General features: G+C 42.9%; 1 protein-coding gene across 1 annotated transcript; it reads right to left on the bottom strand.

Annotated features, from left to right (window-relative positions):
* Positions 1-8,137: 8,137 nt before the first annotated feature.
* Positions 8,138-12,591, bottom strand: LOC125535468 (uncharacterized). Its single transcript, XM_087541058.1, has 6 exons — positions 12,316-12,591; positions 11,394-11,472; positions 10,997-11,134; positions 10,666-10,896; positions 10,369-10,559; positions 8,138-8,865 (listed from the first exon to the last, which is right to left on the bottom strand). Exons 1-6 carry the CDS (start codon positions 12,589-12,591, stop codon positions 8,305-8,307), a joined length of 1,476 nt encoding a protein of 491 aa, XP_087397184.1. The 3' UTR covers positions 8,138-8,304.
* Between the last annotated feature and the right edge of the window lie 1,392 nt (positions 12,592-13,983).

Here is a 13,983-nt window from a genome sequence, read left to right as displayed (position 1 = left end):
AATTTGAGTCGTGTTTGCGCCGTATTTGACTTTTTTTTTAAAAACGTGGGCGCCGCGACTGGGGGGCATCACGCCCCCAGTGCGCGGTTTAGCGCCGGTGCGTCCCCAGGGGGCGATTTTTTGCCCCTCCTGGGGGGCCAACGGCTGGAAATGCCCTAATGGGGAGTATCATATAGTAGTATCATGCATATGATACTAGTGTATAATACTCCTCCTTAATGCATAGCATCATATATTAGTATCATGTAGTACTTGATTTATTGTCATGCATGACACAAAGTAACATAACATTTATTATGATATGGTATCATAATATGATACTCCATCATCTTTTTCTTCATTTAATGTTATGATACCTCATCAAAATTATCTAGTTGTCATGCATAATACTAACTATGATACTATCATTACGACCAACCTCATCATGCACACCAGCTCCTTCCGCTTTGGCCAGGACCAGGAGCCGAGTGGCGCAGGCACGGGCAATGCGCAGCCCGGCAAGCAGCGACGTGCCCACGCAACTCAACCGAGCTGGGCGGGTCCGCGCGCGCACGCGTGGCAGCCAGCGACATGAGGCAACGCACCAACGCAGCTCGCACGGCGACGGCGGCCGAATCCGATCGACCCGCGCGGCGACGGCGACCGCAGTGCACAGACGTGCGAGTGGGCGCGGCCGCGGGCCAGCCATGTCGCCCGTGCATGCAATGATGTACGCAGCATGTCATGTCCTTGCTGTTGGTTTTCGTCGGAGTTGATTAGGTTAGGCGGACGAGTACGACCGCTGGTAAACTGGAGTCACATCTGATTCGACCATCATTTGCCCGTGGAAAAAGCGTCAGATCAGTCGAGACTATCATAGACGTACGCACATCAGATCACCATCGTTGCAGCGCTTCATCTAACAACAGCTCCATAGCAGTACAAGCTAGCCCTTGCCTTGTCTACATCGGCATGCACGGACGCACCGTCAATTCTGTCCGTGTACGCGTGGGTTGATCATCACGCGTCAGTTCTGTAACTCTTTGTATGTTTATCATTATTGGAGCTAAAAATGGGGTCAAAGATCATCACGAGTCTGAATTTTGCATATGTTTTTGCAAAATGGCTGGGGTTGGAATTTCGGTGCCCTGACATCTGGACTTTTCTTCTTCTTTTCGCCGGACTTGTACAACTCCCCCTTTCTGGGTACGCGTAGAATCCGGTTGACGACATGCATTACTATTTCAACTTCAGAACTGCTTCACGAATGATTCTCGTGCGTGCAGTTGTTTAAACTTTGAAGACATGCACACGACTTTATCTAGGCCAAGAAAATGCTAGTACAAGATAACTACTCCTACCACCAGTACTATATACTCCAATGGGCAACTTGCATTTACACTAGTATTCATTTGTAAGGTCCAATTCGTGCACAGTTCTTATTAAAGAAAAATCATACACAAATATAAACTGTTCTTTTTGGCTTCCTCTCATTTTGGAACCGATGACGCGAACGCGTAGTCCTAATAGACGCGGCTAGGCTATACACAAGCTCTATGAAACAAATGTGTTCCACTACGCAGATACTCTGTAGGCGGAGTATATTTTATAACTAACTAGTGGGCGAAGGCGCGGCGCTTAAAAACTATAATAACATATGTTTAAAAAAACTATAATAACAACAGCGTACACATGCCGCATGAGAGGAAATGTACAACTGGTTGAACATTATGAGGGTACAATCCATTGCTAGATGATACAAATTTTGCTAATGTAAAAAGAAAATCCAGTGAAGTGTAATACCATTTTTTTTTTGCTAAGCCATCATAGGCAAATGTGAAACAGAATATTGGCAGGCTAAAACTGTGAGATCATTTAGTAACACAGATGGTTTGACCCTTCAGTTGTGATAGTACATTCTTTTTTCTTTCATTTACGCTGAAATCTTCAAATAGCCACTCCCAAGTACGAAGCCGTCCTTGGAGAAGCTACTCTCATGCTTAAAAGTGTTGGAGGTACCCAATGTAACGGCGTCAAAAAGTCAGCTTTAGGTTCCCTTCACATGGCATTTTTTGGAGCTCTACTGGGCAAACATGATAACTTTTTTCCACACAAATGACACTATAATCAGCTAACAGGGGCTTACAACACGATCCTTATATAATCGTATGCCATACAAAAATAATATGTTCTGGTTATCATTTAAACGTTCCCTATGGCTCTAAATATTTGAGCAAACAGGTACTAAGCCATGGTTTTGTTTATGACTTATTGAACCAAAACATCAAATTTTTACCTTAACCATAAGTCCGAAATAAACATGCGAGTTAGCTCCAATCATAGTGCCAAGATAAAGCCAACTTATGTCATCTAAAAATGTCATTGATCGCTTCTAACCACTACTCCCTCCGTCCGGGTTTATTAGGCCCCCTCTTATTTTGTGCTAAAGTTTGACCTATAAGTTTAATTAATGAAATGTAAACTATATGTCACAAAAATTATACGATGGGAAAGCTCTTTCAAATACAAATCCAATGGTGTACTTTTTGTAATATATAATTTATATTTTGTTAGTCGTATAGATGGTCAAAGTCTGGCTCAAAATACAAAGGGGCCCAATAAACCCGGACGGAGGTAGTAAGATATAAAGAAGACAAACTAATAATTGAACTCAGTAAACCTGAAACAACTCATTATCCAAGGTAATCTAACACCGAAAAGAGTTCTTTCTGCAAAAATAATAATATTAAATTTGCTTGACCGCCAAATTAAATAGCTTCCAAAGAACCAACCTTATGTTAATTCATTTTTTGCTTTAACCCACATAAAGTGATTTTTTTTCCTGGAACTTACTAATTTAGTTGCTAACAATGATGTTTAATAGTAAATGAATCACAGCTAGCCACAACAATGATCAGATGGACAAACAGGCAAGCTTCTTTTGTATAGTAGATGATAATCAATATACTCAATTCTTCTCAGTGGATATGCATGACAAAGACATCATATGAAAAAAGTTGGAAAGTGTCAAACATGCATGCCTAGCTAACTATAATACAATGGCAGAAAGAACTTTTGAACTGAAGCATATGTTTGCTTGATCAATCCAAGAAGATTCATCTTTGAAGTAAAAATGCTTGTTGATAACACGTGGAAGGAGGGATCGAGAAACTTTCGGGGAGCATCAAAACAATGTGTTGGTAAACCCTTAAGAACTGGAATTGTTATTGGATCATCGACCACTTGAAAAACAATTCATCTATACATTTGAAATCTGAGAAAATAAATTGTAGTATTTGTAGTAATACATAAGGCACAACTTTTCATACCTATTTCTTTTGCATGGCAGAAACATCAAGAATTAAAATTAGAAAATTGATAACTGCAACTAATCGCGAAGGAGGGAATGGGATTTTCTTCATATACAATGAAGTTGATGTTTAAGAAAGAATTGGATAATATGGACAGAGATAAACAGATATAATTTGTAAAAAGTATAAAGCTGACCTAAAGATAACTATTTTAGAAAAGAGGCCGTTGTAAACCATGTGGGAAAAAAATGGGCTACTTGCAACTGCATACAATGTAAAAAGGGGAAACCACAAAACCATCTAAATTTGAACTGTCTTGCTTATTGGCTAATTAGCTCCACAATAGATCGGTGTACTTTGTACCGCAAACATACCATTGAAAGCTCAAAAGCATGGCTTCATGACCTATCCACATGAATTATTTAAGTGTGTGGCATGATTATCATCAATTGATCCATGATTTTAGGAATGATGATTTGGGGTTGAGCGAAACAATGTGCAGCAAAAGACTCCGAGATCTAGAGTTTAACAGATAAAGGGCACCGCAAAAAGATTGATCAACAAAGCAATATAGGTGTCCTAGACTCCTCCTCCTCCTCGCCATAGACCTGCACACAACACATTGGCAAAATAAGAATTGGGATCTGGAGGAAGAGTGCCAAGCAAGCACGCAAGCAATGCATCTCTAAGTTTAGCAATCAATCGACCCAAGATTCATAATTAATTTAAAAATACCGATGAAGGAGCATATAAAGATAGATACACTTCAATGTGAAATTGTAAATAATTTTGAGGAGAGAGAGAGAGAGAGAGAGAGAGAGAGAGAGTAACCGAAGATGAAATATGGACAACATTTGAAGGCATTAGTTTAAATCAAATAGGACTCTTGGTGCCTAATCAACATTTAATGTAGTACGTATCCTCCCTCCTCTAATCTGTACAAATGAAAGAAGAAGAATGATGTGTGTAAAGAAGACGTACCCATGGTAATCTAAACCCACTAAAATGACACGCAAACTCAAATGTGGCAAACAATAAGAATTGTTGTTAAGCATATGAACTTTCTCTCCATATATCCGATATAGTGCAAATAGTGTATAAAATATTTTAGAAATATTATCTGGGTAGGTGCAAAAGGTTGAACTGAAATCACACGTGAAGCCGGTACTCCCTGCAGGACGCAGGATCCGCTCATTCACTTGCAATCTTAGCTATTTTAATTTGAACTCAAAGAAGAAGACCACTCAAACCATCTAATACAAAAAGCCAAAATATTATTTTTGATTCTTGTATTGAAACAAGAAGAACTGATAGCCGATGCAAAGTTTAGATCAGAAAGGTGAATATATAATCTACGCACAAAACTGAAAGCATCTACGTAGGTGTAGGCCGAGTACAATATCCAACTTGTACGCAATTCAGAAATCACGGGCTGTACTGTTCCAAACCTTTGGCGGAGTATCTACGAAGAGCCAGACAGCTTCTGACATGTCGCGCCGATACTTGAATCCATTTGGTAGACGTCCACTTGTTTCAAAAACAAAATAAAATCAGCAGACGTCCAGCCTGCAACTGCAAGTGCAACTCACAATATGTTCGTCAGTTCGGCAAAATTTCATGTTTTGACCCTTTTTCGAAACCTATTCGAGATCTGACTCTAAGTTGAAATTTTTTCGAGATCTGACCCTTTTGCTACCGCCAGAGTCCATGGCAGTAGGGTCTAACAGCCTACCGTCAGAGACTTTAGCGGTAGGAAACATCTCTACCGCCAAACGGGCTGGCGGTAGCCTGCACAACCCTACCGAAGGTGCTTGGCACGAGCACGCACTGTGTTCAATACTTAGGCGGGTTTTGGCGGTAGGGCATGCAACCCTATCGTCAGGGTCCTTGGCGGTAGGCTGTTATACCCTACCGTCATGATCCCTGACGGTAGCAAAAAGGTCAGATTCTAAAAAAAAATTTAAACTAGGATCAGATCTCGAATAGATTTGAAAAAAGGGTCAAAACACGAAATTTAGCCTGTTCTATCTCCTACAAGCGTTACATTCACTGGCAACAAAGGGAATCCGTACCACTAGTACTGACGCGGTGGTTCATAGTAGCACATGAAGATACCTCTAGGGAAACACAGATAAATTTGATTCAAATCCATGAAGGATCCGACCGTGTCAGCCCTGTTTTCTCTTGTTTTTGCCGGCTAAGTTTTCTGAGCTGTCGTCGATGTGGGCATGCCCCTCAGTAGACCTACAGATGGAGCTGTCATTTCAGCTTAAGAAAAGGATGTCTGTACGCAATCCTCGGGAGCGCATATAATTTGGGCACTGGCCGCGACACGGCACTGCTAAACTATTGCGTTTCCGGATGAGGTCCCTGAGAAGCAAGTTGCATGGGAACGCCCAGATCCTCCAGCGTTCTGAGCCGAAACCATTTTCGGTCGCATCGGATAGGTCTCTGCGCCGGTGGTTGCGGTGACAGCTTTGACATGATGTTTCTTGGAACGAGATGGCGATCTTGTTCTGGAATGCGATGTTCCTTCCTGTCTTTGTAGATGAGCTTGCTCGTGTGCAGGATTCGGTCATAGTCGTGCGTGCAATTCCGTTTTCATTGGTGCCGAGATCGGTTCAATTATTTGGGAGGATTTGCTATTGTCGGTGTCAGGATTAATTGAGAACAACTAGAGATCTTATCCATTGTGATGGCCAGATATCATCAGATATCACCCGAATACGTAGTTGTTAGGGAAAAAGGCGTGCGAGTTCATGGCGTACGCTTGTTGTTGAAGGAATGAACACCTCTGCTTCGTCTTCCTTTTCCTTTCTTTTCTTAAAAAAATGGAAAGTTTCTCCTTTTCCAACCAGAACGAAGATAGTCGAAGGTTTCCACATGCATGGGAAATGTGAAACTTTCTTAATGTTTAATCGATCTTCTTTAGTGGTGTTTCTTTCCTAGGCGAAACTCGTGGCGATGGTGGCAGTCTCCATCCACCTCTGTTAGGATCTGAGCCAGTTAAAACGTGTCGAGTAAAGCATGGATGCTACTTGTATCTGCATCGAAAAAATTGCGTAAAAAGTGGCCGATATATACAACTGGTGCCTCCGGAGTAGCTGCCGCTCAGCCCGTCAGCCTTGTGTCTCGTCGTCGTTTCGGTTCTGTGTTTCAAGATTTGTCAGGTTGTGTATCACTGATGGACTGCGGTTCTACCCACTTCCCTTTCATCTACTGTCGGCCGGATGCATGCATGCTTCTGATTAGATGTAAGTTTACTGAGATTTGTAGTAGTAATAATAGTGAAGCCTACTGTTCAGGCTGTATATTTCCCCAAGTCAAATCTCATCAGTATCACCGGGTACCACGCAGACCGAGACGCCAACGGCAACGGATAGCGTGACTGTATCAGACAGCAACTCTTTTCCGCTCCTTCGTACGGCTGGATCGATCTACAGGAGTAGTATAGGTAGGTAGGGAACTCATATATGATATCTCAAGGAAGTCTGGTAACTACGCAAGGGTCGGCGCATCTTGCACAAACGTTGGAACACATCGGCCGTGCCCACGAATGCGCACGGTACAGAGGCTGCACCGATTGGCGACATGGTGGATGGATAGGGGGGAGACCTCGCTCTCCAAGTTTCGAGTGCACGGTTCGCGCCCATGTTGCGTTGCGCCCGTTTGCGACGGCAGCTCGAAGGTCTCGGCCCATGCCTCATCTAGCTTCGTCATCAAGAAGGCGGAATGAGAGGAACAGCCCAATAGGCAAAGGTGGTCACCATCTATCCATCTCGGCGATCCACTACAGACTATGCAAACTGTACTGTTTCTTTTTTTTGGAGGAATCACCGAATTGTTTGTCTTATCAGAAAACACTGAACTGGTACCAATATGCACCAAAATATCAAATACTGAACTGGTACCATTTTTTTATCACAATACAGGCACATACACACATACACTCATCACTGTAAACCCACGCACACTCATCCTACCCTACGAGCACCTCTAAAAGATTGAGCCGACACATTATCTTGAGATTGACGAAGTCGGCACAAACGCTTTCGTAGTCGACATGAACATCTGCTCCCAAACATAACCGGAAGACCTGATATAAATAAAGGAAACTGCGAACACTAGTGAATTGAAATTTGGTGAGCTTTTTTTTTGAGACACTGAAATTTGGTGAGCTAGTATGCCACTGTTCTCTTGACCCTACAACCACAGCTTTTGAGGGGTCCAAATAGCGTGCAGGGCGCCCACGACACCTAGCGACATGAATATAACAGTCCAGCCCATCTAGCTCCACACCTCTCTTCACGTTTTCTGAGCTTCCACAAGCATCCGGCTGTATTTCTTTCTTTCTTTTGTACCGGTTTGTTTCATTGCTCGAATTTTACACCCAGTTCTTGTTTCATATTTTCATTTTTCGTTATGTTTTACTTTTACTTAAAAAAAACAATTCATGACCTTCTCTCAAATCGATGAACTTTTTAGCATTTGTTAAAATTTTCTTCAAATTTATGAACTTTTTTTGAATTGACAAACATTTTTTAAATCCATGTTTTTTCCAAATTCGCAAACATTTCTTAATTTTGTTCAAATAGGTGTGCGTTTTTTTATTTCATTAATGTGTTTTCATTCCACAAACGTCCTTTCAATCCGTGAAATTTTTATAAAATTCATGAATTTTTAATATATGTACATTTTTAAATTTCGTGAATTCTTTTGTATTTTGTGAACATATTTTATATTTGAAAGATTTTTATAATTCATGCATATTTAATGAATTATGAACATTTTTGAATTTGTGAAGATTATTTGAATTCATGATTTTTTTTTCAAATTCGTTAGGGCCAAGGGGAGAGCAGAGGGGACACGGGCTCCGGCTTCATGCGGAGGAGCGTCTCCAGTGGCGCCGCCTAGCCATGCATAGACCATGTACTATATTAAGTTACAGAGAAACTATAGAAGATAAAGAACACGGATATTACAGAACTGTATGTCTTGTTCAGTTGGCTTCAGGTCAGCCAGCCATTGTAAAGTTCTTAGGAGCAAAAAGCACCGTCACCTCAAACTGCCCGTAATTCAAAACCGAGTCATCAGGGAACCTAACAGCTCCAACAGCTCCTTCCTGGAAAGTCCACCAAAACAATGATTCCTCCAATTTTAAGCAAATGTCCAATTTCCCCTCAGCCTTCACCGCGACAACATACTGGAACAGTTTTCCATTCCCAGAGAACTTACCGTCAAACAGCACAATCTCACCATCAAAGCCACTAGTGAATGCAGTGAATCTCATATGATGAGGGCAGTCAATCTTTGCAGAGACTTGTATTACAGCCTCAACACTCTCATCAAGCAAGAGATAGTCGATGACCAAGCTGCCAAGGTCACTACTAACCTCTCCATCTAGCATTTCATCTAACTGGTACATCCCCTCAAACTCAGCATACAAAGAAAGCAACTGCTTGTCAGATGACCCATCTCCTTCCTCCTTTACCCAAAGATCAACTTCTAGTAATGCTCTGTCCCTGACTAAATACATTCCTCGACGAGGACTACAAAGAGGCAAGGTTAAGGAATCCTGCAATTAAAAAATATTAGTAAGCATTAGAACTCAACAAGATATATAAACCCAGTTTGGGATACATCGGTATATATCAACAAAATTAACTCGGCAAGACATGCATGATCATATTTGGACTAAAATCTAGTTATGTTTGAAAGTACAAGCCAGACACTGTTTGGCATTTCTTTTACATGCATGCATTTTCAATCTTTCTCCACTCACTCATATATACCGCCACCCCCTCTTCAACATACACTTGGAAAATGCTTCTGTGCACCAAAGATGCAGGTGCAAACCACATCAGCACCGGACTTGCGGTTTGAGATAGGTAAACAGTGGGAGCTTACAATGAATTTAGCACAAGTCCGTATTCTATTGTTTTCTCCAACATACACATTGGGTTCCGGACGATCTATGCAGCGCGTCCTGTCAGAGTGGACCAGGACCACGCAGAGGCCACGGGAGCAAATCTCAAAGACACAACAGCCGTGAGAACATAGTCTTCCCACGACGATGGGTGGATCAGGCCATACTCACCTGGACTGGTGGAGCAGCGGCTCCTATGGCCAAGCTCACTGTATGGGGAGAGGTGAGAGAGAAGGGGATGGGCAAGAGAGGAAGGCTGATTAACCTGTACTATGACATGGTGGGCCTATATGAGAATGTACTTAATTAGTATTTGTGATTCCTAAAAGAATGGGCACCTATCCTGTGACAGACATGGATGGCTCAGATTCAATGGGCAACTGTGCCCGGGTGCAAAAAAAAAAACTCCATTCACCTGTATTACTATCTCTATAATTCCTAATTCCTAAAACAGGAAGACTGGGGATATCATAATCATCTCCCCCTAGCCAATATAGTCTGATCTAGAACCTTCTAAGCACCCTATGCATAGTTGGTAAAAAAAAATATGCCTTGTAAATCAGAAGATGACTAGTTTCATGTGCTATTGATGTTACAAGTTACAACTAGATCAGAATTCCAGGACTCCATAACATGTTAATGCCTGTGCGTAGAGAAATATGTGTTGCTTTGCAGGGAGTCAAAACACAACTTGTGTAATAAAGAAATAGAGTAAACATTTTATAATTATGTTAGGATAATCAAACATGACTACTTTTCCATGCTTTTGGCAGCACAATCATATAAAGTTTGCGGGATCTGATGGGCATGGAACTGATAGCGTGTTGACGTCGGAGAACATACTGAAAGGGGTGACAGCACAGCATAGTGCAATTATTGGTACAGGTAGTCAAGATTCAGTGGCCCTTTTTGTCGACCATAATAAAAGGGATAACAAAAAGAACAAATCACAGAATTACCGCAAATGTATGATTATACCATTTACACAGAAAATGGAGAACTAAATGCATACGCAATTTCCTTTTAGTGGATCCAACCAGGTAATGAAGAATCAGTACGACAAAAATCTCACATGCACTGTTTGCATCCAGTATTGTTTTTAGCAACTGAAAAGTTACATGGAAACAGAACAAGCCTAGCTCGATCAATTACCTGGTCAACCATAAAAGCATTATCTCTGCAGGGACGGTTAAACACAAGATTCCGTAGTGGCTCCAAGGCATCCCGAACAGCAACAATTCCATAGACGCTAACGGGGTAGGAATAGGATTCGGAGATTGATAAATGCATCGCGAAGATCTGTAGCATCAGTCTTGGATCACGTAACCCAAGAGTTGATCTAGCTGCAAAATATAGTGATAGCAAAAGTTGTTATAACAAACATAGGTAGATCACAGTCGCAGATTAATCGCTGGGTTAGCTAGGAATGAATGAGATCGACAAGCTTACCAGTGGAAGTATCATGGGTTTTATATTCACGGTGGTGGCAAAAGCCCCTCATGACACATATACCTGTTGCCTCAGGGAGTATTTTGAGAGGATAAGAAGGAAATGTGGCATTCTCATCTTCACTTGCTTCAATCTCCTCACACTTCTTCTGGTACGCGATGTTCCGTCTGGTGTAAATCCAACTCCATATGTCGTCTACTTTTGTTGCTGCTGCCACCGGAAATTTCTTCCCTGAGAAAACAAATCAGTGTAGGATCGACTGACCAGTTAACTGTTTTTCGTTATCTGGACACATGACGAAAGTGGTATCTAATCTGCAAAAATTATATACCTGGGCAGTTTGTCTCCTCGTCGTCGGCATCCAGTGCCAGCGGATCGTAATCCATCAAGTCGGACAAGTTGAGGCCATCAACAGGATCACGCACGGGAATGTCGTCCCAGTTAAGGAACTCGGACTCAGACTCTGATTCTGCGCGGTTACCCAAAAGTTTGATCGATAGGAAGCCTAGCTAAATCGGCGCAAAAGATTATTACTCCCTCCGTTTCTAAATACAAGTCCTTTTAGATATTTCAATACGGACTACACACGGAGCAAAATGAGTGAATCTACACTTTAAAATATGTCTATATCCATCATATGTAGTTCTTATCGAAACCTCTAAAAAGACTTGTAATATTTAGAAACAGAGGAAGTAGAAAACATAGAGAAGCTAGGCGGTAATACTCACCGCTCTCGAGAAACCCTCTCTCTTTCTTCTCCGCCAACACCACCGCCGCCTCCTCCTCCTCCTCCTCCTCTTCCTCCTCCTCGAACGCATCAAGGAGACGATGGTGGGTAGAGCCGAATAGATCTGGGGCGATTTCGAATCTAAACACATCGATGGGGGCCTCCTCGTGAGTCTCATGGAGATGCCGGGGAAAGGGACCAAAAAGATCTGTGGGGATTTCGGAGATGGGCAGATGGCGCAGTCGCCGAGAAGGGCGTGTCGAGAACTCGGGCTCTCCTTCGCCGACAACATCTCGACGCTAGGGTTTCGTCGGCTTCGGCGTCGGCGGAGACGCGCCGGGATTTGGGGTCGTGTCCGGGCCTGTCCTGGGATGCGGTGGCCGTGCGCCTAGCGCGCGGACGCATCCCGGCTGCATCCTGTCCGCGTATTATTTCTTTGCAAGTCCTTAACTTTATTTCATCATTCATTTTTGATACATGAAAAATACATCATCACATTTTGACTAGCAAAGCAAGACCAAAGAAATCAAGAACCACAAGAATACATTTTAGAAGATACCCAACTTCCATAACTACTCCCTTGAGTTGGGTTAGGGCCTTCTCGATGCACTCGTTGTTGATCTGTGGAGGAGGAGGCTCGATCTGGCATCCTCCTTTCTTCTTCAAGCCAGAAGTCGATGTTGCTTCCTCCTCACACCTAGTCTCGTGTCTAGCCTCTAATCTAGCAACAAGTGCACTTGTCTCATTTACAGCTTCTATGCTAGCTAAAAGTGCACGAACATGTACTAAATTTCGCTCTATCAATATATCGATGTACTCTTCTTCCCGATACCAAAACTTGCATCCGTTCTACACAACAAAATTTGAAGTTAGCACAACTAGTTAAATCTAGAGCACAAACCGAAGCTAAAAAAAGCGCATACCCCATCGTTTAAGCACTTGATGAACACCCATCCGGGATGTTCCGGCGTTGTAGACACGCGGCGCACGACCATCCTTGGGCAGTGGTCGCACTTAATGAGTGGCAACGGTGCGCCGGCGAGCTTTTGGGCAAGCACCGAGCCCGGCCGACCGCCATTCGTGTATCTGCCGGCGGACCACCGACGGTGCAGATCCGAGCGGCTAGAGGAGGAGCCACTGCCTGCATGTGGCCTTGCGGCCCTGCCAGGGCCTTCCGGCGAGGTGCCCGGCCAGTCCATGCCGCGGCCCGGCCTCCCACAGCCGGCCGAGCTCAAGACCGACCGGATCCGCCCCAAAACCGGCCGGCGGGTGCGCAAACCAGGTGGCCGTGGTCGCGTCCGAACCCGGCGCCGAGGGGAAGGGGTTGGGCGAGCTCGCGTCCGAACTGCACGGCTGCAATGACAGCGGCGGCGGCGGCAGCGACGGGAAGAGTGGGGAAGAGTGGAGGGGGTGCGGCCGGAAGGAGGGAGGGGGACGGATAAGAAAAAGGCCCGTCTTGTGCCACCGACGGGCGGGCCAGGGGAGGACACGCGCAGACGACCCGCGTGTCCGCGTGATGTCCGTTTCACCCCAAAAGCGGCGCAAGTTTGGGCCGGGAATAGGTCGAAAGCGGACACAAAGCGGACAAAAATCCGTTTGCTCCCGCGTGCTGGGCCGCCTTTTTTGTCTCTTTTACCCCAAACGAATAGGGCCGGATAGGATAGGATCGCGCGGTGGAGTTGGCCTAAACATAACAGCCCATCGAGGACCCAATTCGCTTGCTTCTCCTTCCCTAAAAAAAAGTAAGCGTGTACGTGCAACTCGGGAACGAACATGCCAGCGCGCCCCCCTCCCGCTCCCGTGCGCCCCTTGTGGGCCGGCGCACCCCTCCGCTCCCGTGCGCCCCTAGTGGGCTGGCCCATGAGCAGGGCTGAACGCCTTAGTTTTTCTAATTCGTTTTTTACTATTTTTCCTTTCCTTTTTTAAACATAATTAACAATTTAGAAAAGTTCAAAATTTCAACAAAAAGTGAATTTTGTAAAAACATGTTCGTGATTTCAAAATAATGAACATTTTTTGAATTTTAATGAATTTTTCTTTATTTCGACGAACAAAACTATATGAGCATTTTCTTTAATAATGATGAACAGTTTTTTATATTTGATGAACAAAATTTGAATATGATGAACATTTTTAAACTTGATGAACAAAATTTGTATTCAAGAATACTTTTTTCAAAAAAACGGAGGAACAAAATTTGAATTTGATGAATAAATTTTGACCTCGACAAACAAATTTTAAATTTGGTGAACAATTTTTGAAACTAATGATGAACAAATTTTGAATTTGGTGAACAATTTTGAAATTGATGAACAAATTTTGAATTTGATGAACATTTTTGAACTAGATGAACAAATTTAGAATTTTCATGAACATTTTTTCAATCCGATGAACAAAAAAGGAATTTTATGAACATTTTTTGAACCTTTGGGCATTTTTACACACTGACGAACATTTTTTGAATTTGATACAAAAATATGTTCACGAATTTGGAAAGAAAAAAAAAGAAAATTTGAATTTGGTGAAGAAATTTTTAAAATGATGATCAACAATTTTCGAATTTGGTGAACAATTTTTTAAATTGATGGACA

This window comes from Triticum urartu, chromosome 2A, assembly GCF_056163025.1.
Source record: "Triticum urartu cultivar PI428250 chromosome 2A, HENAU_Tu73, whole genome shotgun sequence".
In the NCBI taxonomy this organism is placed as follows: Eukaryota; Viridiplantae; Streptophyta; class Magnoliopsida; order Poales; family Poaceae; genus Triticum; species Triticum urartu.
This window is presented reverse-complemented; position numbering and strand designations above follow the sequence as displayed.

Coding starts and splice junctions, on each gene's coding strand:
- LOC125535468 (XM_087541058.1), bottom strand. CDS start 12,591: ATGGACTGGCCGGGCACCTCGCCGGAAGGCCCTGGCAGGGCCGCAAGG. Junction 11,473..12,315: donor TCAAGTGCTTAAACGATGGG/GTATGCGCTTTT, acceptor GATGCGTTCGAG/GAGGAGGAAGAGGAGGAGGA. Junction 10,897..10,996: donor CGAGGAGACAAACTGCCCAG/GTATATAATTTT, acceptor TTGTTTTCTCAG/GGAAGAAATTTCCGGTGGCA.